The 22,932-nt window shown below is 40.3% G+C and overlaps 2 protein-coding genes across 5 annotated transcripts in view; one reads left to right on the forward strand and one right to left on the reverse strand.

Moving 5' to 3' along the window:
• The window catches only part of dlgap1a (discs, large (Drosophila) homolog-associated protein 1a), an 84,210-nt gene extending 78,946 nt beyond the window's left edge, over positions 1–5,264 (reverse strand). For all 4 annotated transcript variants that reach the window (XR_006372284.1, XM_044133407.1, XM_044133409.1 and 1 more), the window contains exon 1: positions 4,453–5,264. The gene's annotated coding sequence lies outside the window, so the exon portion shown is untranslated. The remainder of the gene's footprint in view (positions 1–4,452) is intronic.
• Positions 5,265–21,440: 16,176 nt separating this feature from the next.
• The window catches only part of cahz (carbonic anhydrase), an 8,364-nt gene continuing 6,872 nt past the window's right edge, over positions 21,441–22,932 (forward strand). The window contains exons 1-2 of the mRNA XM_044133410.1: positions 21,441–21,577; positions 22,651–22,848. Coding sequence (XP_043989345.1) covers positions 21,544–21,577; positions 22,651–22,848 — 232 coding nt within the window. The 5' untranslated portion in view covers positions 21,441–21,543. The remainder of the gene's footprint in view (positions 21,578–22,650; positions 22,849–22,932) is intronic.

The following is a 22,932-nucleotide window of genomic DNA, read 5'->3' on the forward strand; positions in this document are numbered from 1 at the left end:
CTTTCACATTGGTGTCACCAAAGTTTTGTAATAAAAGAAAAAAGATTTTTTTCATTAGTTATTTTTGGAAAACAGTCGCTAGGGGAGTCTAAAAAGTTGCTAAATATGACTACATTGGTCGTTTCTCAATACGCGTACATGTCCATGCTCATGTATTTGTGAAACATCTTCAATGGAGGCCCAAGTACCGTTTAAGTAGGCAAAGCCTGCATGTGTTATTCCTCTGCCCATTTTATCAATGAAGCACCAATGCATCTTTCTGTGGACTTGACCCAGCAAGATATCCCACAGTGGATTGCTCCACCAGCAGTGGTAAAGACAGTGTGAGTAGGAAATGACAAAAAAACTACTTTTTGTCACACAAAAAGTAGTTTTAAGATGTCTTTAGGCAAGAAAGTAGACTTCATAGCTTCATCTATCCACTCCGTTCATCCAGGATATTCGTACTTCAAAATGTGATGTGGAGTTTTTGGAGCAGCGAAGCTCCACTGACAGGGTGAGGCAGCAACAGGCTCATGCTGCAAGCACCTGACAACAAAATATAACATTTTCTCAGTAAATTTAGATATTTTAGTTAAACATTTTGTTACTTTCATTTACTATTTAGCAATTTTTGAGCAAGTAAATTTATACTAGTAAAAATATTTTAAAACAGCTCCCCTTCATGATCAGAGAACTTTCACTTTTTCTTGAATAAAAAAATTACACATGAAAAGTCATAAGATTGACTTTTCATGTATGAGTGTCAGCTGTATTATTTTTTATTGCTTTATTCAGGGAGGTCTGCAGAGCAGGAAAAGAGTTTTCCAAAAGCTTCCAGAGATTTTCTTCAACTTCATGTTCTGCTACTCTCTTCCCCATCTTCTTTTTTAAAAAATAATTATGGTATAACTGACTGTAAATTATTGAAAATGAATTTCCAGATTGTGCAGATTCTTATTAGATGTTTGTCTGTTTTGATTAACACTGTTGGTGGTTTATATTTAGTTTTCATATAATGGTATATGCAGTTTTCAATGTTATGTTTTGTACCTCAAAGGATGCTGTAGACAACAAGGGCAGGACTTATAAAAGTTAGCAAACTTTTGAATATAATAAAAATTCAATATTTTTATTTTACAGTTCTTATATGATTTTAGGTTTTATTTTTATTAGATTTTTTTTTCAATGAGAAGCTCTTCTTTATTACTGCAGACAAGACAGTTATGAATCACTTGAAATATTTTTCTGCTTTTTTATACATGATTATTGTTGGATTCTCATATTGCTTCAGTCCCTTTAATTCTTTTACCTCATGCTCAGTTTGTTCCACTGCCTCAGTCCCGGCTAGAGCTTTTGTGTTTTCCAGTACATTTATAGACGCCTGCGTTAAATCCACAACTGACTAACTGTAAGCTTCTCATATGGTGCACATACTCTAAATCTAAGCTACCTTTCTGAATATTTTTCAAGCCCTGAATGCATGCTGCCATTTTCCACTGTCACTACTTGCTGGTCCAAGAGGAGTGAATGCTGCAAGTCAATGACTCAATGCAATCTACTGGGTTTCTTTAGAAATACACTTTTAAAACTACTTTGAATAATTAATTGAGCTATACTGTTTGATAACTAACAAATCTTGCTGCACTGAATACAAAAATGAGAGAAAATAGAAAACTAAAAGTGGAAAACAGGAAAATAATGCTGAGAAGGTGGAGTTCAGTTCTCATGTGGTCCAGATGCAAATATAGTACTTAAATCACCTTATCTTGAAGTTCCACAAATCACAACTTGGTTTTAAATCTATTCTAGGTCGGAAAAGTCTAGAATCTAGATGTTACAGTTTTTTAACTAGAGAAGAAAGATACTGAAGCTGGTGAAAATAGTTTTTCCCCAATTGGAAGCTGCAATCACAAACTAACTTCAGCTTTGTGTCTCTTAGCATAACATTCTCATCTGGGACATCTGTGGACCGTAAGAAATGGTGCAAATCATCCTGTGTCTCTCGTTTAGACTCCACCACTGCTGCCGGTTTTTCAGAACGTGTATAAAAAGCCTTTTCACCTAAAAAGAACACAAGATTTTCTAAACGTTTCTCGGGATCCCAAGAAATTTGCTTATTTTTTCCTCCTTGTCCCCTTACAGGCTCTGTAGTTTTTTTTTTTCATTTTTTATATATATATATAAAAAAACATCTTTTTCTATGCTGTAGTTATCTGGTGTTACCTGATGATATTGATAAAATAAAATTAGTGTGTTAATCAGTGTTTAGCAGTTATTGTAAAAATAATCATCCAATTGTGTAGCAACAACTCTGACCAAATGCAGGTTGGTAATAACTTAAAAATGAAATATGGTTTTAACTTTTCCTACCTATTATTATTTGTCAGTTCAGACAGTAAATATAGTGTGACAAAGGGGGCAAAGATTAGACTATCGTGATTTTACTGGTAACAATCTGAAAAAGTAATATGACGTGGTAAATTACTATTTTTAATATTAATAAGATTTTAATAATCAATAATAAAAAAACTTCAGATAATTAATTTGAAGGTGCTGCACTTAGAATTGACACTTCTTAGTTGCTTTTGTATACTTAATATCTGTCAAATAATTTTTTTTTTCCTTATTTGGCAGTCCTTTATTAATCTAAAAATAACCAGATTCCATAGAAAAGCTGGACTATTCATGCAAAAAACAATCAAGTAAGATTATAACATTATTATTATTCAAATCTTTTTATTGTTTTATACATGTAAGAACAACAATAAAACAAACAAAAACAAAATGCCAGAACATATGACTGAGATCAGCAGGGTTGTGTCCACACCTAACACAAGATGAATCTACACCAGGATACATTCTAGCTAATTTATTAGGGGACAAGTGCAATCTGTGCAGAACCTTAAATTGTAGCAGGCTATGTCTAATGCAAATTGAAGAAGAATGGATTCTTGAGATTGCAGCCTGCCAGGCTGTATCAGTAAATAGTTCCCCTAACTCTTCTTCCCATGATTCTTTTAAATGTATAAGTGATGGGGATGCAGCGTTCTGAATTTTGCCGTATATAACTGATATTAAGCCCTTGTAAGATTATAACATGAGGTAAAAATCAAACGTTGATTTTCATCATTCTGCCCCACTCTCGTCAGTCTATGTCTAACATCAGCATTTGAAAAACTCAGTTCTTTCTGCAGAATTAACATCAATACAGTGTAGGTTTGAGCTGGGGAATATTATTTAGATTAATTGATTAATAATTGAATAGAAATTATTAGGTGTTTTATAGATTTTTTTTTTTTACAGAATGTGAACGAAGTGAAGCTTAAACTGTGTCAAACTGGGAATGTTGGGGAGAACACACTTACAGACAAAGAAGGACTATTTTTCTGCAAATGACCTTTTTGACTCTGTGTACTCCAGTTAACAATTAATCATTTACTGAATAAGTTGAATTATTTCAATGATTACTCTTTTTTTTTTCCCTAAATGTTACTCAAGTAAATGTAACTGAGTAAATGTAACTAGCTGCAATCCATCTTCAACGAGTACAGGTGGTTAGAGGGGAGCAGGTAACAATTAGTGAACAGGATAAGGAGGAAGGAGTGAACATATGAATACAAATCTTCACAGGAAATAACTCATAGCTCATGTCTGCTCATATCAGAGTGGGAAATGAGAAAGAAATTACACTCACACTTCCCTCTGAGCCATGCTCTGCTCTATGAGATCACAACTTGTCAGTGGAGCAGAAGATGCTTGTTCCTCTGTACATGCAGGCAGCTCCGATGACATCACAGCAGCCTGTCAGCTGGAGGAGGCAGCAGCAGCATCAGGAGCGCGACCAGGTCCCACCTCTCCATCCAGCTGCGCAGGTGCGCTCTGTTCAAGGTGCCATGATTTCCACCGGAGGAAGCCCCTCCGGTGGAAATCTGTCACGTCACCCAGACATTTCAAACCTCTAGGATGTTTGCTCCTTCAAGAAGATGAAAACAATAACCCAGGAGTTATATCTGCAGAGATTCTTGAAAAATCCTACGGATCCTAACCAGCCCCCTCACCACATCTGTGATCACCATCACCTCCACCGAAAAATCAGTCTGCAGATGAACGATTAAACTTTCCCTCCCATCGTGGGGAACAGCGCACTGCGTGGGCGCACAGCTAAACATAGATTTTTTTTTTCTCGAGGATTTGCTTGAGGATCTTTCTCATCATTTTAGTGTGAAGCACTAGTGAGCAGATGAGAGAGAGAGGCGCAGAAACAGACAGCTGTGGAGGCGCACAACAGAACAGCGGCCAGAGCTTTCATGAACCGCCAGCGCAGGTGAATTGGAAGCATAAGGCCGTTAATGATGACTGTCACATTCCATCAGCGGAGCTCCGTGTGAGCAATGCGAGTCAGGGGGCGCCGAGACAGGCTGGAGAACCGCACCGCACCGCATGTGTTTGAGAAGAGAGCTTCCAGCTTACCTCCGCAGCTCCTCACACACCGCCGCCTGAACGACAGAACACCGGCTGCTAAATCCAAAAGCTTTTCTGATTCCGGAGACCAGGAGGCGAGAACAGCCACTGTCGGTTCGTGTGCGTGCGTGTGTGTCAGAGTGAGCGGGGATGTGCGGGTACAGGAGGCGCAAGCCTGCGGTCCGTCATCTGCGGCAGCATATCAAGCGCACACAGCCAGAACTGCACCGGAAAACAGAAGGATGGGCTCCAAAAATAAAAGACCGACAAGGGGTGGGAGGAGAGAAAGAAAAACAACAACAACAAAAAAAATAATAATAAGCATACGTCATACCGCCACTCTGCTGGAGTCAGCTAATGGTACCTTTGGCTTTGCATCAGAAAAATATTTAAGGATTTCTTTTTAGTAATGCATTAGTCAAAATTGTGCATAGCTTGTTTTTAAAACAGAACTTCATTTACAAGACTCCAGACCAAACCCTAACCCTCTGCTGAAAAGCACTAAGAACCTGCAAAAGTCCAAAACCCCAGAGATCTCGATCTAATTAATCTTGTCGTGAAGTGAAGTTTTAATTAATATTTCACTTTTATTGTGAAATATTTTATTGTAAGACACAAAAGCGTTATCTTGCTAACGTCATAAAATTTACTCAAATTCAGAGGAAGGAACATTACTTGTAAGATCTGATAATGAAAATTAATTCATATGGCGAGGATATGGCATCCAAAAATGACTTAGCTGGCGGAAAACTATATAACACTTTTCATCCAATGAAGGTTCAGAACAAGAAATCAGACATTTAACCACTGGAGACACACAATGAAATGATCAAATGAAATAATTGCTGGCAGAAAAACAATAACAAATTGCCAAACTGGCAATTGACAGTTTGTATAATTTCCAGAGAATTATACAAAATGTTAAATATATCAAAGGTTTACAGACAACATGCTTATAAAATTAACACATTAAAAACCAGGGATGAAGAGTCTGATGTCTTGTTCTTAAGTAGGTTGCTTACATTTTTTTCTATTAGTTTTAGTTAACTGACATGTCTCTCCCCATGAGTAACAGTCATAGGCAACATGCAAAATGTACATAAAGCATTCCAGACTCCTCATAAAATGCTATATAATTGCATTTTATTCAAGCTGCAGTATATAACTTAAATAAAAAGATATGTTTTCTCCATATTTGTTAAAGCTGTCACCATGTCGTGACAGTTTATGAGAGATAATCTGTGAAAACAATCAATCTCCTCCACCTGCTCCCTGAACTACTATTACTATTACTATTATTATGTCATGATAGTGCTGTCAATCAACCTCATTCACTCACTGCTAAATGTGCTAATGGTGGAGAAACAACATGTCATTACAGGAAACCATTTATCTGCCGCCATTGGTAGCTATGCTAATTAGACTGAGCACTCACAACAGGCTATGCTAGCTGCAGCATAGCACAGAGCAAGGGGGAGGGAGGATGAGCAGCCACGAGATTGTAATTGACAGCACTAAAACTTTCCTTCTTTCCCAAAGTGCTAGAAACAACAAAGTGGAAAGCAGAGGAAATAGATTTTTCACAGATTATCTCTCATACCATACTGTCACAACATAATGACAGTTATAACAAATATGTGAAAAAAATATTTATATAAAAGTGTCATACTGCAGCTTTAATTTGACTTAGCAGAGGATGGGTCAGGAGGGTCGTGAATTAGAGCTGCTAGTGACTGACTCATCTGTTGTTAAGTGGTAAAAGATACAAGGGACACGTTAAATACATCAATATTGTTGGATTCACTCCTCCCATTCCGCTAGGGGGCGCTGTAGTTGCTTTGCATTTGGGGCAGGAGGGAAGGTAAAACCAGTGAAGAAACTTACAGCAGGCCAGTAATGTACTGAGACTATCGTTAGCTGAAGCTAAAACGCTAAATATACCATGAAACCACATCCTATGAGTGTTGCCCAACGTGTTTAATCGGACAGCATGTCTGCGTAAAAGCACTCTGCAATAAAATTAACAACGGCAACAACAACGACTATCTTATGTTCTTTGTAACATAAAGTTAAACACGAGGCAATCATGTCTGAAACCAAAGATTCTGCGGGAGAAATAGACCTTGCTACACTAAAGAGAAAGAGAGGACAAGCTGAAGCAGCTGTAACTAAGATGATAACATCAGCAAATGAAAAAATCAGAGAAAATGAGCCAGAAGAATTATAGTCAGTGCTGCAGAGCCTCGACCTAGCCCTTGCAAAACTGCAGGAGGCACATAAATGTTATCATTCTCGACTCACTGATGACATCGACAGAGAAGAGTCTGATGCTTATGAGAAGCTTATCATAATGAACGTTCACGATGTGCGTCATGAAGCTCTAACCTGGCTGCAAGAAGAAGAAGATGGAGCTACTGTCAATCCATATGTTGATGATGAGTTGGATGTCACTACTCAAGTTTATTTGTACAGTGAATCTCCAGCTGACATTAATGATGAAGATTGCACATCAGCAGAACTAGAAAAAATCCAAGCCCTAAGAAAGAAAGAGAAGGAAAACTTTGAGCTGTTGCTTAGACTCAACAAAGAGGAATTTGAGCTCGAACTTCAGCGACTACATCACAAGGCTGAGCTGGATGCACAGATGCTACATAATCAACAAAAGATGCAAGCCTTAACGGCAGATCTCCATTCTACACCTAAAACTGAAAAAATTCCTACTACACCGCAACCCTCGCCATTCCAGATGGCAGATGATTCGATCTCACAACTGCTAGAGTTCTCAAGGCAGCAGTATCAAGCCCAAGTGGACAGTCTCAGGCTCCCACCAACAGATCTGATCAAGTTCAATGGTGACCCACTCCAGTACTGGAAGTTCATGAGGCTTTTCACCGCAATGGTGGACAAAGAGTCTGTTTCTGCTGAAAAAAAGTTAACTCGTCTGCGCCAGTACACAGAAGGAAAGGCTCAAGATGCTATTAGTCACTGTCTATACAACCCCAATCCCAGCGCAGGTTTCAAGGAAGCACTCGACAGACTAAAATCAAGGTTTGGAAATCCTCATTCCATCTCCCAATCTTGGGTTGAAAAGGTTTTGAACTTTAAAGAGATAAGAGACAATATGCAACTCAGAGACTTTGTAGACCAGCTGAGAGGTTGTAAGGACACGCTTGCTGCCATGAAATGTGAGGAAGAGCTCAGTGGCCACTGCACATTATGTGAGATAATTAGCAAGCTACCATCAGATCTCAGGGCCAAGTGGCTAAATAAAAATTATGACAACTCAAAGGAAGGACGTCTACCGAAACTCAACGATGTTGTCAGCTTTGTGGAGACAGAGGCTGAAAAGAGATCTGGTCCAGTCTTTGGTGAGTTAATTAGCTGCAAGAAACATGAGAAGCCAAACAACTTTACATCACCTACCAAAGTCTCAAGGAAACATCGTCAAAGCTACCCCACCACTGTCAAAGTGGCTGCAGTCCATGAGAATAAGTCTGCACGTACCAAGCAGCCAACTTATTTAAAATGTCTTAAATGCTCCGAGCACCATTTCTTAAACCAGTGCCCAGGCTCCCGCTCACTAACAGTGCCGGAACGCCTTATGTTTGTTCAAGAAAACAAACTGTGCCAAAACTGTTTCATGATTGGGCACAGTGCTGAGATTTGCACTCGCAACTGGGTGTGCAGCGTGTCTGGCTGTGGACAGAAACACAACAAATGGCTGCATCCTAACCACACTAACAGACAGATTACAACAGCGGGCCAGGACAGCAGTGATGACAATAAAACTACCCAACAACCACAACCTATCGATCACTTAATGTCACATGTGGATTCGCTGGCGCTGCAAACGGTAAAGTTTGTTTACCTATTGTTCCTGTGGTCGTTAGGGGCAAAGCTACAAACATCAGTTCTATTACATATACATTACTCGATCCTGGAGCCAGCACCAGTTTAGTGTCAGAAGAACTGACCAAGAAGCTAAAGGTCAAAGGCAAGCCTGCAAGGTTAGACCTTGATACTGTAGGCGGAAGCCAAGAAGGCTTATTTACTCAAAGTGTGGATCTTGAGATTGACTCTCTGTATGATGGCAGCATCTACACTCTTAATGGTGTGAGAACACTTAAAAAATTAAACATAGGACTCAGCTGTCTCGCGACACCTGACGAGGCAGCCAGATGGGATGATCTAGCAGACATCCCTATTCCCAGCATCATGTCCAATGATGTGCACCTTGTCATTGGACAGGATGCTCCCAGTCTTCTCAGAGCTGAAGAGTACCACGTAGGAGGTGATAATGACCCTTACGCTACCAGAACAGTACTCGGCTGGGGCATAAATGGACCCATTGATTACAAAGATATTAGGACAGCTAAGGCCTACTTCCTCAAGTCAGATCAAAGTCTGCATACACAGGTGGAAAGATTTTGGAAACTTGACGACCCCGCTCAAGAGAGCAATCTGTCAATCAATGACCACAAGGTGATTAAACTGTGGGAAAACTCAGTTACCAAAGAAGGCTCACACTATACCTTAGACATACCTTTTAAGAATGAGGCAGTGACACTGCCTAACAATATCAACTTAGCAACACAGAGGCTACAACTACTGGAACGCAGATTAACAAAGGACCCAGACCTGAAAGACAAGTATGTTAAGGCGATGAAGTCAACCATTGATAAAGGATATGCCGAAGAAGTCCCAGTCTCGTCGCTCGACCACAATAATGGCAAAGTTTTGTATCTCCCACATCATCCCATAACTAATCCTCGCAAGCCTGGAAAAGTGCGAGTCGTCTTTGACTGCGCAGCAAAGTACGACAGAATATCTCTCACTGATGTCATCCATCAGGGCCCAGATCTAACAAACAAATTAATAAATGTGCTGATTCGCTTCCGACAAGATCCTGTTGCTATAATGGCGGACATTGAGGGCATGTTCAATCAGATACATGTAACTCCAGAACACAGAAACGTGCTACGGTTCTTGTGGTGGAAGGACCACAATCCTAATAATGACCGGATGACATCCCACCTCTTTGGCGGAGTGTGGTCTCCAAGCGCAGCAAGTTTTGCATTGAGGAGATGTGCATTAGATCATGCACATCTGTATGATGCAGATACCATCTCCACTGTAGAAAGAAACTTCTACGTGGATGATTGCCTGAAATCCTCAGACTCACCCCAAAAGGCTATCCATCTAGCAGTGCAACTGATAGACCTACTCATGCAAGGAGGATTTCGCTTGACTAAATGGACAAGCAATTCAACTGAGGTCCTACAGTCCATCCCAGAGGAAGAACATGCAAATCAAGAACCATTATTGGACCTGGATGGAGATCCATCTTTGGAAAGAGCTCTGGGAGCGTTCTGGGACATAACAGATGACTGCATCACCTTCATCATCAAGGTCAAGAACAAACCCAGCACAAAAAGAGGCATGCTAAGCACAATAAGTTCAGTTTATGATCCCCTGGGGTTAGTTGGCCCATTCATTTTATAGGGAAAGGCACTGTTTCAGGCACTATGTCGCTTGAAGCTAGGTTGGGATGAAACTATCCCAAGTGACATTGCTGAGCAATGGGGCCAATGGTTAGATGACCTACCAAAACTCTGCAAACTACAGGTGCCTCGATGTCTCAGACCTGAAGGTTTTACTGCAGATTCAGTCACCATGCAACTTCATCACTTCTGTGATGCTTCTGAATTGGGTTATGGTGCTGTTAGCTATCTTAGGGTTGTAAGATAACATCTACTGTAATATCATTCTCTCTAGGAATAGGCTGGCTCCTGTCAAACCAAGCACTATTCCAAGACTAGAACTGGCAACTGTAGTAGCGGTACAGCTTGATCAGAAGATCCGTCAAAGCTTCGAGCTACCCCTCCTGGATTCTGTCTTCTGGACAGATAGCACTATTGTCCTGCATTACATCAGGAATGAAGAGAAACGATTTCAAACCTTTGTTGCAAATAGGGTTTCACAGATCCGTGAAGTCTCACAAGCCTCACAATGGAAACATGTTTGCACAGAACTAAACCCTGCAGATGATGTTTCAAGGGGACTGTCTGCTGAAGAACTCACAAACAGTGAGCGCTAGCTCAAAGGCCCTGCCTTCCTGTGGCAGGAAGAAGAGTTATGGCCTTGCCAACCTGAACTAGGAAGCTTACCTCCGGAAGCAGAAGTAAAGACGTCAAGTCCAACATATGCAATGTCTTCCAAGCTCACCATTCAATCAGCAATTGACTGTTTCATTCAGAGGTATTCCTCCTGGTACAAACTCAAACGAGCTATCGTATTGATCCTACGAGCTAAGAATATTCTTCTGAAGAAGTCTGAACCCAGACTATGTGATCCAATAACACCAAACGAAATGAAACTGGTAGAGATTGCCATCATTGACTACATTCAACGCACCCACTTTACCTGTCCAATGAAAGGTGAAGGCATCAGGAAGTTAACTCCAGTACGACTCAGTGATGGATTACTCCGCGTTGGAGGAAGGCTCACCAATGCTCCAATAGCCGAAGCGGCAAAACACCCTGCAATTTTGCCTCAAAATCACCATATTAGCAAACTTATGATATGGCATTTTCACAAACTCACAGGTCATTCTGGAGTTGAAAGGGTACTTGCTGAGATTAGCCAATTCTTTTGGATTGTCAGAGGCCGCATAGCTGTGAAGCAAGTCCTAGCACAGTGTGTACCTTGCAAAAGACAAAGGGCTCCAATCAGTACTCAGTACATGGCCGACTTGCCCATTGATCGTGTGACTCCATGTAAGCCCCCTTTCACTCACGTCGGAATTGCTTATTTTGGGCCCATTACCATAAAAAGAGGACGGAGTGAGGTAAAGAGATATGGTTGCCTATTCACTTGCCTAACTACCAGAGCCATCCACTTGGAGGTGGCGCACAGCTTGGACACAGAATCATTCATAAATGCTCTTCAACGATTTATGGCTCGTCGTGCGACACCTCAACTGATATGCTCGGACAACGGTACGAACTTTGTTGGTGCTCGTCACAAATTGCGGAAAGCTTTGGAAGGATGGAACCGCAAAGGATCGAGGATCATCTACTTCAGCAAGGAACGCAATGGAAGTTTAATCCTCCTGCCGCCTCACATATGGGGGGCGTATGGGAGAGACAGATCCGTTCTGTGCGCTCAATTCTCATGAGCGTTGCAGGACAACAGACTTTGGATGATGAAGGATTAATGACACTTTTCTGTATCATTGAAAACATCGTCAATGGGAGACCACTAATAAAGTTGTCAGACGACCCGAAGGATGGTCAACCTTTGACTTCCAATGACTTGCTTCTGCTGAGATCAGAGTGCGCTCCAGGTCACTTTGTAAAACAGGATCTGTATCGTCGATGTTGGCGCCAAGTCCAGTATTTAGCAGACATTTTCTGGGTTTGGTGGATGAAGGAGTACCTACCCAGCCTGCAGCAAAGGCAGAAGAGGAACCACCATTCCAGAAACTATCAGGTCGGAGATCTTGTACTGATCCTGCACGAAGGCACGCCTCGCAGTCAGTGGCCTCTTGGTTTGGTCATAGATGTCAACATTGGAGCTGATGGACTGGTGCGATCAGTGCGAGTAAAAACTCATAGAGGGACTTACACCCATTCAATACACAAGCTGTGTTTACTAGAAGGAAATATGGATGAGTAGATTTACTTACCTTCAGCTTGTATGGGTTCTCTATATGTTAAAGATGACTTTCACTCAATCTTATGTTCATGATTATGTTCAGGGTTAAGATTAAAGAGTTATCTAAGGTTAATACTTTACGCTAACTTCTCGTTCACCAATTTACCTGGGATGAACATCTGTAGAGTTCATCGGGGCGGGATGTTGGATTCACTCCTCCCATTCCGCTAGGGGGCGCTGTAGTTGCTTTGCATTTGGGACAAGAGGGAAGGTAAAACCAGTGAAGAAACTTACAGCAGGCCAGTAATGTACTGAGACTGTCGTTAGCTGAAGCTAAAACGCTAAATATACCATAAAACCACATCCTATGTGTTGCCCAACGTGTTTAATCGGACAGCATGTCTGTGTAAAAGCACTCGGCAATAAAATTAACAACAGCAACAACAACAACGACTATCTTATGTTCTTTGTAACAAATATGTTGGTAATTTTTTTCTTTAATTCATTAAATGCTAGTGAAAAGGAGGCAAACAGTCTGTAGTTAAGCTAACTATGCAAAATGGTTGTTAATTTCACACAGTCTACCCACCTCTCGGAGAAAAATTGGGTTACAAATTGACACTTTCACCCTTTTCTCTCTCTGTCTCTCTAATTTTTGAAAACCTAACTTTATTATTTTTCTTTGCAGCATAGTTACTGTTCTAGTCTTCCATTGACTGCTGCTGAACACCGTCCCTTCAAGCTCTCCATGAAGAAATGAACCATTTCATGCAGATCCGGGAGATTCAGGGTAAATGTGAGCTTTTTGGTCTGGGAGGGGCGACAATTAATTTTTTATAGCTAAAAACAATTTTAGAAAATTGTTTTTTGTTGCAAAAAACATAATTAATTATAAAACTATAATTAATTTTGTAATTGACAGGGCCCCATATTTTTAAATTTCTATGAAAAAAAATTGTGGAGGGCCCCTTTTGGCCAGGGTTCCCTGGAATTGTCATAACTTTCCCCCCCTGTTTTGACTCATTGTAGTCTTTGCATAATACTGCTAATGTCCCCGAGGCATCTTGATCTGGTTTAGCGGGAAGTAGAAAAAGTAGAGTAAAAAAGTAAGACTGGTGGAGTCTCCTGTGAGACGGCGCTTTAACTCCCATCTCCGGCAGAACTTTGAACACATTCCGGGGGAGGTGAGGGACATTGATTCTGAGTAGACTGTGTTCCGTGTCTCTATTGTCGAGGTGGCTTATCGGAGTTGTGGCCGCAAGGTTGTCGGTGCCTGTCACGGCGGCAACCCTCGAAAACTATCGAGGTCACCTTTGATAGTTTCGGTGAGGGATGCTGTCAGGCTGAAGAAGGAGTCCTATTGAGCCTTTAGAGCCAGTGGGACTCCAGAAGCAGCTGATGGGTACTGGCGGGCGAAGCGGCATGTGGCTCGGGTGGTTGCTGATGCAAAAACTTGGGCGTGGGAGGAGTTTGGAGAGGCCATGGAGAAAGACTTCCGCACAGCTTCGAGGTGATTCTGGTCAACCATCTGGCATGTCAGGAGGGGGAAGAGTACAGCACCAACACTGTTTACAGTGGGGATGGTGTGCTGCTGACCTCAATTCGGGACATTGTGGGCCAGTGGGCAGAATACTTCAAAGACCTCCTCAATCCCACCAACATGCCTTCCATTGAGGAAGCTGAGTCTGGGGACTCTGGTTCGGGCTCTCCAATCTCTGGGGACGAGGTCACCAAGGTGGTCAAAAAGCTCCTTGGCTCCTCTTAAGCCTCCCTAGCAAGGTCTTGTAAAAGCCGTAATTGTGTAGCATCTCTTTAAGATAGTGTAGCATCACTAATGATGTCACAAGTATGCGCCACTGCTTCTCTGTAGAGAGTGTGGGAGAAACGTGCTTCAGATCGACACATGAACCGAGACGGACATGTTAGCTCCTTAACTTTCAGTAACGTTACGGGTAGTTTGGACTCTGCTCATTTTATTTATGTTTCAGAATATAGCAGCCATTCAACCGGGCTTTGTAAAATTGGATGAAGAGAGAGTTATTAAAGGACAACACTGTGGAATTTCAAGTACCAGTGTGGTTGTGAGTTTTTGATCGTCCTGATGAGTCTGCCGCCTTCTCTCTTCCCTTACATACAACCCAAGTGTTACAGTCTATTCAGGGGTCCTGGAGAGGAGGGTCCGTTGGATAGTTGAACCTCAGATTCAGGAAGAGCAGTATGGTTTTTGTCCTGGTCGTGGAACACTGGACCAGCTCTACACCCTCAGCAGGGTCCTGGAGGGTGCATGGGAGTTCGCCCAACCGGTCTACATCTGTTTTGTGGACTTGGAGAAGGCATTCGACCATGTCTCTTGGGGAACCCAGTGGGGGGTTCTGCTGGAGTATGGGGTACCGGGTTGTCAGGTCCCTGTATGACTGGTGTCAGAGTCTGGTCCACATTGCCAGCAGTAAGTCAGGCTTGCTTCTAGTGCGAGTTGGACCCCCCCAGGCCTGCCCTTTGTCACAGATTCTGTTCATTACTTTCATGGACAGAATTTCTAGGCGCAGCCAAGGTGTTGAGGTAATCCGTTTTAGTGACCTTAGGATCACGTCTCTGCTTTTTGCGGATAATGTGGTCTTATTAGCGTCAACAGGTTGTTATCTACAGCTTTCACTAGAGTGGTTCACAGCCAAGTCTGCAGCGGCCAGGATGAAGATCAGTGCCTCCAAATCTGAGGCCAATGTGCTTGAGGTGGAAAAGGGTAGAGTGTCTTCGCAGGGTTACCACCCTGCTGTACCATTTTGTTCTTTTTGATCGGCTCACCAGGTCCAACTTTCTGTTAATAATTTTGGGATTTTTTGTTTGTTCCTTTCTTCCCCTGGAAGAGCTGGAACAAGTGACTGGGGAGAGGGAAGTCTGGGCTTCCCTTCTTAAGCTGCTGACACTGTGACTCGACCCCTGATAAGCTGAAGAAAATGGATGGATGGAAAACTAAAAAATCCCATGGAAACAGATTCAATAAGTTCATCAAACTCTGATAGAAGCTACATTTTCAGGTAATTTTTTTTAAGATGGGAAAGCAATCTGATCCTTTTAGTTTCTTGTCAATCTAAGATTAAAAAAAATCTGTTGTCCTCTCCACATAGTTCTGAAGCTGGAACATTCTCACCTCAGTTTGTTCAGAAAATAGTTTTTTATTCCTGGTTACTTGGGTAATTGTAAAGAGATCATATATCTTGTGGTTGAGCTTGTTAACTACTTTTCATGTCATACAAAGAATTCTGAAATTACACTCCACCAGTATCAGAATATCATGATGAAAAAAATAAAATTTTATTTCTTGTTTTAAACGTTGGTCAGTGTGAGTCTAACAACAAGAAAACAAAGAGCTGGTTCCATAGGAGAGGAACCTGAAAACAGAAGGTTATGCAACCCGTTCTACTTTTTTAATGAACGCAAAAATAAAGTAAAAGCTGTTCTAGATTTAACTGGGAAACCCCAGAGTTGATAAAATTAGATTAATAAAAACTATATGCTTAAAATATGTTTTATGATGCGAAAGTGGTCTGATCAAAGTATGAGTCTAATGTTTTAATGGATAAATGTGGACAGTGTAATTTGGGGCACATTCCTTATTGTGCCACATGGTGGCAGCAAATGACTTTTGTAACAGATTTTTTTTTCTGCTGAAGAAGCTTAGAAATGGTGCCTTTATTTGGTTTCCTTTTAAAAAATGACGAGTTAATGTGTTGTTTGATGGTAGTAGGATAATGTTGATGTTAACGGTGAAATAATAATAATAATAATAATAATAATAATAATAATAATAATAATAATAATAATAATAATAATAATAATAATAATAATAATAATAATAATCATCATAATAATCATTACAATCAGTGTTTGTAGATGAGTTGAAACTATGGAAACATTTGAAGCCATAGTACATACACTGAAATAAACAAACAAAGCTGAAGTTGATTTCTGGTAATGGCTAAAGGGCTATTCCAACTAGTTTTTCACTACATTCAGCATCTTTAATCTACTCTATTAAAAAACTACAACACCTAGATTCTTCAAAACTGGACTGGATTATTCTCAACCAATAGCAGAATATCTAAAACTAAGATTTGTGAAACCTTTGTCTGATTTGTGAAACTTCAATAAAGGGAAATTTCAGCTCTTTTTTGCATCTGGACCATAATATAATTGCTCTAATTTCAAAACTATAACACCTAGACCAGGGGTGGACAACTCCAAGCCTCAAGGATCGGTCTCCTGCAACACACCTGAGTCAAATAATGAAGTCATTAGCAGGACTCTGGAAGACCTGATTGCTCTGAGGAGGTGATTCAGCTATTGGATCCAAGTGTGTTGGACCAGTGAGACATCTAAGAGTTGCAGGACACCGGCCCTCCAGGACCAGGAGTGCCCACCCCTGACCTAGACTCTTGAAACATGGACTGGATTATTCTGCTCTAAGAGCAGAATATTTAAAACCAAATGTGGGATTTGTGAAACCTCAATAAGGGGTCTCTTTTTGCATCTGGACAACTTAGGTACTGAATTCCTCCTTTTCTGAAATTTCCATTTTATCGCTGTTGTATTCCATTGTAGCTTTTTGTTTTCTCTCATAAAAATGCTGAAGATAGTGGAAAAAATAGCTGAAATAGCCCTTTATTGAAGTTTCACAAATCAGATAAAGGTTTCATGAATTACAAAATTTATTTAAAATATTTTGCTATTAGTGAAGAATAATCTAGTCCAGGTTTGAAAAGTTTAGGTGTTGCATTTTAGGAATTGGAGCTATTCTAGAGGGGTCCAGACACAAAAAAGGGCTGAAATCACCCTTTATAGACGTTTTACAAATCAGATAAACGTTTCACATGCAGACCACAAATTTGGTTGTAAATATTCTGCTATTAGTTGATAATAATCCAGTCCAGGTTTGAAGAGTCTATATGTTTTAGTTTTTTTAACCAGAGTAGATTAAAGATGCTGAAGTAAAAAACTTGGTGGAATCGCCCTTTAGGGATTTCCCGAATTGGAAGCTGCAATCGGAAACCAACTTCAACTTTATATAAAAACGACGCATTCACATTTTTTTGTTGTCTGAAGTAAAATCAAACCAAATTTCAATTGCTTTAGGTCAGTTAAAATTAACAAATTATTTCTATTTGGTAGGCGACATGCCAGGTCTCATGGAGCCCCTAGGGACAAGGGGGAAAATGTTCTTTTGCGCTCCCTTTCAAACATTTTGCGTTACCAATAAGTTTTAAGTTCCCTCACAATATGAGAGCTGCCAGTCATTATGATGGCATCGCCGCATCTTTCCTCTTAAAATAAAATGACAAGCTTGATTTTGACCCTTGTTTGTTTGTGCAGCCGACCGCGCAGCACCTTTTGACCAGCGGCGCCGGATTCCTTTTTGAGGTGGGGGAAGGGTGGCATCCGGTGTTTGGTCACCTCTGTTACGCATTTAGAATGTCAGGCGCGCGCACTTATTCGATTGATATGATGGCATCAATCAATTCAGTGGATTTGTCGCAATTTGTCCCGAAGTAAACAGTAAACATCAATTACCCGGAGGAAAATGTTTTGGGCTCTACCATGCACTGCGGTCTGGCTAGATGTGATGATTGTTTACTATTAAATGCGCTGCGGTCATAGAGATTTGGTGGAAAATAATCAGAAAAAAATGTTAAAAGTTGTCAGTGGGGAACATGCAGAACACAGAGCATTTAGATGGCGGAATGGACTTTATTCCATTTTCCAAACTGGAGTCTGGAAAAATGTAAAAGAGGAAAAAATGCCTGCATCCGACCTGAGAACAGCTGAATACAGATCGACGGTATTAAAACTATTTTTTTAAGGTTTTCTCATCATTACATTATTGTTGTGAACGCACCAGTATCGGGTTAAATAGTTGTCCAACCGGGTGACCTGTCAGCTCTTCAGTTCGCCAAACCACACACATACACGCGCGCGCACACCCACACACACACACACACACACACACACACACACAGAAAAAGCTCATAAACCCGTGACCTACCAGAACCGCGCACACGGTAAAAAGCTCTGGCAAGATCCAAACGACCAATCTTAGAACTACAGGAGGATTCATACGCCGATCATTCATTTTTAGCTTACAGAAAGAGCCCTAAGCCGCCAAATTTGCAAAAGTAAACTGACCAATAACATTTAGGCTTTGTACGCACCAGTGGCGGAGCCAGAGGGGTGGCAGGGGTGGCATTTGCCGCCCCCAACAGAGCCCTTGCCACCCCTACTGCCACCCCACTGGAAATGGTCATTTTAAAATATAATATCTTGTGGTTGAGCTTAATATCTTATGAGATCGGCAAAGATTTGCTAGGAAAACTGTAATTTCCGACTGTCCCTGAAGGCAGCCCGACGCAGTAGCAGCTCACTGACTCTATTCATTGGTTAAGCTGACATGTGCCGCCACTGGTACGCACCTCCACGAACTCACAAAGACTCATTCCGTACAAGATGTTTTGGCTCAATAGATCTATTTTCCTAAAGGTTCATAGATAGATAATTAAAAAAAAAGTTTAAAAAAAGTTATTATTTTCTGTCTTACTTATAAGAAAATCTCAAGGGACACACAGTCCTACAGCTGCGGGCGCCCTCTTCTACTTATTACAAGTCCAAAATACGCACAATACAGCTATTTCAAGGATAGATAGATATGACCAAAATCAAGACTGGTCAAATATTTGGAACATTAGAAAAAAAATAAATAAATAAAAATAAAAATAAAAATAATAAGAAAAATAATAATAATAATAATACTACTACTACTACTACTACTACTAATAATAATAATAATAATAATAATAATAATAATAATAATAATAATAATAATAATAATAATAATAAATAGATGTCAAATATCCTCCAGCAATGTCAATTTATAGCAGCAGGACAGCCTAATGGTTCCAGCGCATCATCACGTTACGGCGCAGCAGCGCTTTCTGGATGCTCTGGGTCTAAAACCAAAAGGCAGCGCAGATTATATTTGCTACATGTTCCACAAATTGTGCGGGAACGAGATGTCGGAGTGGGACAGATAACCAGCCAGACTGCTGTCAATATTTTTGCATTAAAAACAAAATGAAAAACACCATGAATAAACTTTAATGTGATTGTTATTTAGCAGACAAAAATGAATTTCAACAGCCAACAGAGATCTGAAACCCATCAGTATCCATCTATATTTATGGTTACTGATAGCTGATTGGCTTTTGAAAGAGCAAAGAGGATTAAAAAAATAAAAACAAATTCATGCAATTATTTTTTGACCTGAGCAAAAAATGATCTGCTCTGGGCAAAGTGTGGGGGAGCATTTGGTCCGGACCCCTAAACTGACATGGGCCCGATGTTTTGTTTTTTCATTCCAACCCCATTATAAAGAAAACATCGTCACAGTTCTATAAATGGTGACAAATACAGAAATATCATTTAATTTTTAGGCAGAATTAGTTCAGACCTGGACCGGATCAGAGTCAAAGCCTTTTTTCAGATGTCAGACCGGTTCACGATCCCAACCCGACCCGAAGCTGCAGCATGTGCATAAACCTTTGGGTGAATATTATGCTATCTGGATCCTTAGATTTGGTCCAGATCTCAGCGCTGAAGGTTTTCTTTGTATCTCTGTCTGCATATAAACACAGAGAGATGTCAGTCACGGATTGTCAACCTGTGTAAATGTCTGGCGGGACCAGACATTTACACATTTTTATTTTGTGTCTTTGGATGAAAATGGCCAAACAGCTACATATAAGAAATGTTAGATGAAATAAAAACCCCAACTAAATCTAATATTTTCTAGAGGTGCTAAGGGAGTGCTATGAGTTCTTCAGGGGGGGCTATAGAACGCCCTAGTGCCTCCCTGGAGGCTCTAGAACAGGGGTGTCGAACTCCAGGCCTCGAGGGCCGCTGTCCTGCAGTTTTTAGATGTGCCACAGGTTCAAAACACTGGAATGAAATGGCTAAATTACCTCCTCCTTGTGTAGATCAGTACTTCAGAGCCTCGCTAATGACCTAATTATTCTACTCAGGTGTGGTGCAGCAGAGGCACATCTAAAAGTTGCAGGACACCGGACCTCGAGGAATGGAGTTTGACACCCCTGCTCTAGAACAACTGACCGGAGATTCACTGGCATTAAACGATAGCGCATGACACGCGGGTCTTCCTCTAAAAGATTACTGCGTTTGATTTATGGACTGGAACATTTTATACAGGTGGTCCACAGACATAAAACAGGACGAACAATAAATCACTTATCATTCATGAACTTTAAAATATAAATTGGGTAAACACCACGGGACAGTGAATTTTTAATTCAAGCAAAATCCGAATTTGATAAAAGTGCAGAAAACAATAACTAATTTGTTCAAAAGAAAAGACGGAGATACCGAAGTTATTTTAAAAAATGCACTTAAATACAAATAGTTACTCATAGCAACAAGTAGCCTACCTCATTACAATTTTACTTTAGCAAAAGTTCTGCTCGTGACAACAAAAATGAGAACACATTGGCCTCAATCTCTTTTAAAGGAGCATTTATCAATAAAAAACTATCTTTATGTGTATTTTTAGTGGCATAAGATCATTTCCAATATTTTATATTAGCTGTTGGTCCGTCCTATAATAAATGACTCCAAAAGCATCTGATTTTATGTTTAGTCAATACAAGTACCTGATAAAATTGACATTTACATTTGTTGTTAAAATATTAAAGTTTGCAATGTACAGTTAACTTGATGCATTAAATTCAGCGAGGGGTTTTCTTTTTCTCAGAAGTTAACTTGAACTGAACTTTATTGAGTAACTTAATTCTAAACAAATTCAAGGAAAGATAAAAAGTCAGGTTTTGTAAACAACTTAAAAGACAATTTAGACAAATTGCAATTATAGCAATAAAGGTAATTGTAACTTATTACTTTCCACCCATATGGCAGAGCCAAAATACATTTTTTTCACATTCTGAAGTGGTTCTTCTCCTGCGTTATCCATACAGTAAAATGTTTATGTTTTTATTTGTTTTGGTTTTCACAATGAGCCACTGACTATTTTCGTTATAGTACCAGTAAGAATTTAAAACTACTTTCACCCCTGAGCAACAACACACCAGCATTTTGCTATCAACTCTTCAGGGAAATTGAAGTACCTTCAAAAGTTGAAATCGGTGCTAAGGGCGTTGGATCCTGACCTGTTCGGATCGGGACCAGCAGTTCGTCTCTGCTTCCCGACACATCTCATCACTCACAGCTTTGCACATTCAACAACCAAATAGGAGGGGAGAAATGACGTAACCATGCAAGCCAAGCCCCTCACAGCGAGCATTAGGCCCTTCATAAAGCGCCCCAGTACCGGTCACCCGAGCAGCCGCTGCCTCGGACTGATCATTGCCGTTGCAGCTTTCAGTAGCAGCCATGTCTCACGGATGGGGATACGGACCGAGCGACGGTAAGAACCCTGCAGCCTCCAGCACTGCCCATCGGGCATGTCTCAGTCCTTATTACACTGAATAGAGTGTGACTGGGTGAGATTAATTTACAAAAGAAATACCAGCAACCTATTGATAAAAAGAAAAATAAATAAAAAATGAGTACGTGTTTAATTCAACTTTTATAAAATTATTTAAATTACATTTTACTTATTTCTGTCTAAACACTAGCAGCTTAAAATTACTAAGTAGAATTGAATTATAATTTAACATTAAGGTAAACTATATTGAATAATCAAATAAATCCTACCCAATGGGAACTTTTGGTTTTAAGTGCCGTACACTTTCGCCCCAGGAATTGCGCTAATTAAATCAGTAGTTTTCACTTAAAGGTGAAGGGAGTAAAATCTATTCAATTGTTTCAATTGTCACTTTGTTGCCATTTAAAGTAAACAATTATCACACTTTTCTGCAGTAATGAACTTTCATTAGCAGGACAGCTTGAGAACAGCTGCTTTATGGCAACAACTGCGGTTAAAATAGACCATCAGCTTTATGATGCGCTGCTCGACGTTCCCAACTCTGGACACTGAAGGTCATGATGAAGAAGATCAACTAAAGTGATGGTTGTTCGTTTCAGGCAATTGGTTTCCTGTCAGCTAAGTTTTCTGAATGCATTGACTTTTACAGTTGAAAAATATGTTGGAAATATCTAAAATATCTTATTGTGCGCTCAGTAAACTCAATAAGAGTCATAACTTCTTACGAAATTTTACATTAAGTATTATTTTACCTTCTGTTCATATTGATGCTGGCAATAAATTTTGACCTGTATTTGTAGTTCACTCATAGCTTTCTATTTTTTCAAAACTTAATAGAGATGTTGCATAAGGAATAAATTAGTGATGCTTTGTTAAATGAACCATTCTGCAACTACTTACTGTAAGTATTCATCATGAATGATTACACTGTTTGTTTCTATGGGAGCAATGCTGCTTTTCTTCAAGATGTACTAGAACATCATAGTGGTCATGGTAAAAACTTTGTCTTTATATAACTTGACTTGAATAGCTCCTCATTTTTACATTTACAGGACCTGACAAGTGGGCAGAAAGCTTCCCGCTTGCTAATGGACCCAGACAGTCTCCCATCAACATTGTTACCAAGGAGGCCCAATATGATCCATCTCTGAAGCGTCTGAAACTCCAGTATGACCCCTCCAATGCCAGGGGCATTCTTAACAATGGACACTCCTTCCAGGTGGACTTTGTGGATGACACTGACAGCTCCAGTAAGTAAAGCTAACCTCGAAGTTTGAGACTAAAGTTCTGAAGGACCAAACACACTTCATCATTTTATACTCATTCTGGAAATG

The sequence above is a fragment of the Gambusia affinis genome, linkage group LG12 (assembly GCF_019740435.1).
Source record: "Gambusia affinis linkage group LG12, SWU_Gaff_1.0, whole genome shotgun sequence".
Lineage (NCBI taxonomy): Eukaryota > Metazoa > Chordata > Actinopteri > Cyprinodontiformes > Poeciliidae > Gambusia > Gambusia affinis.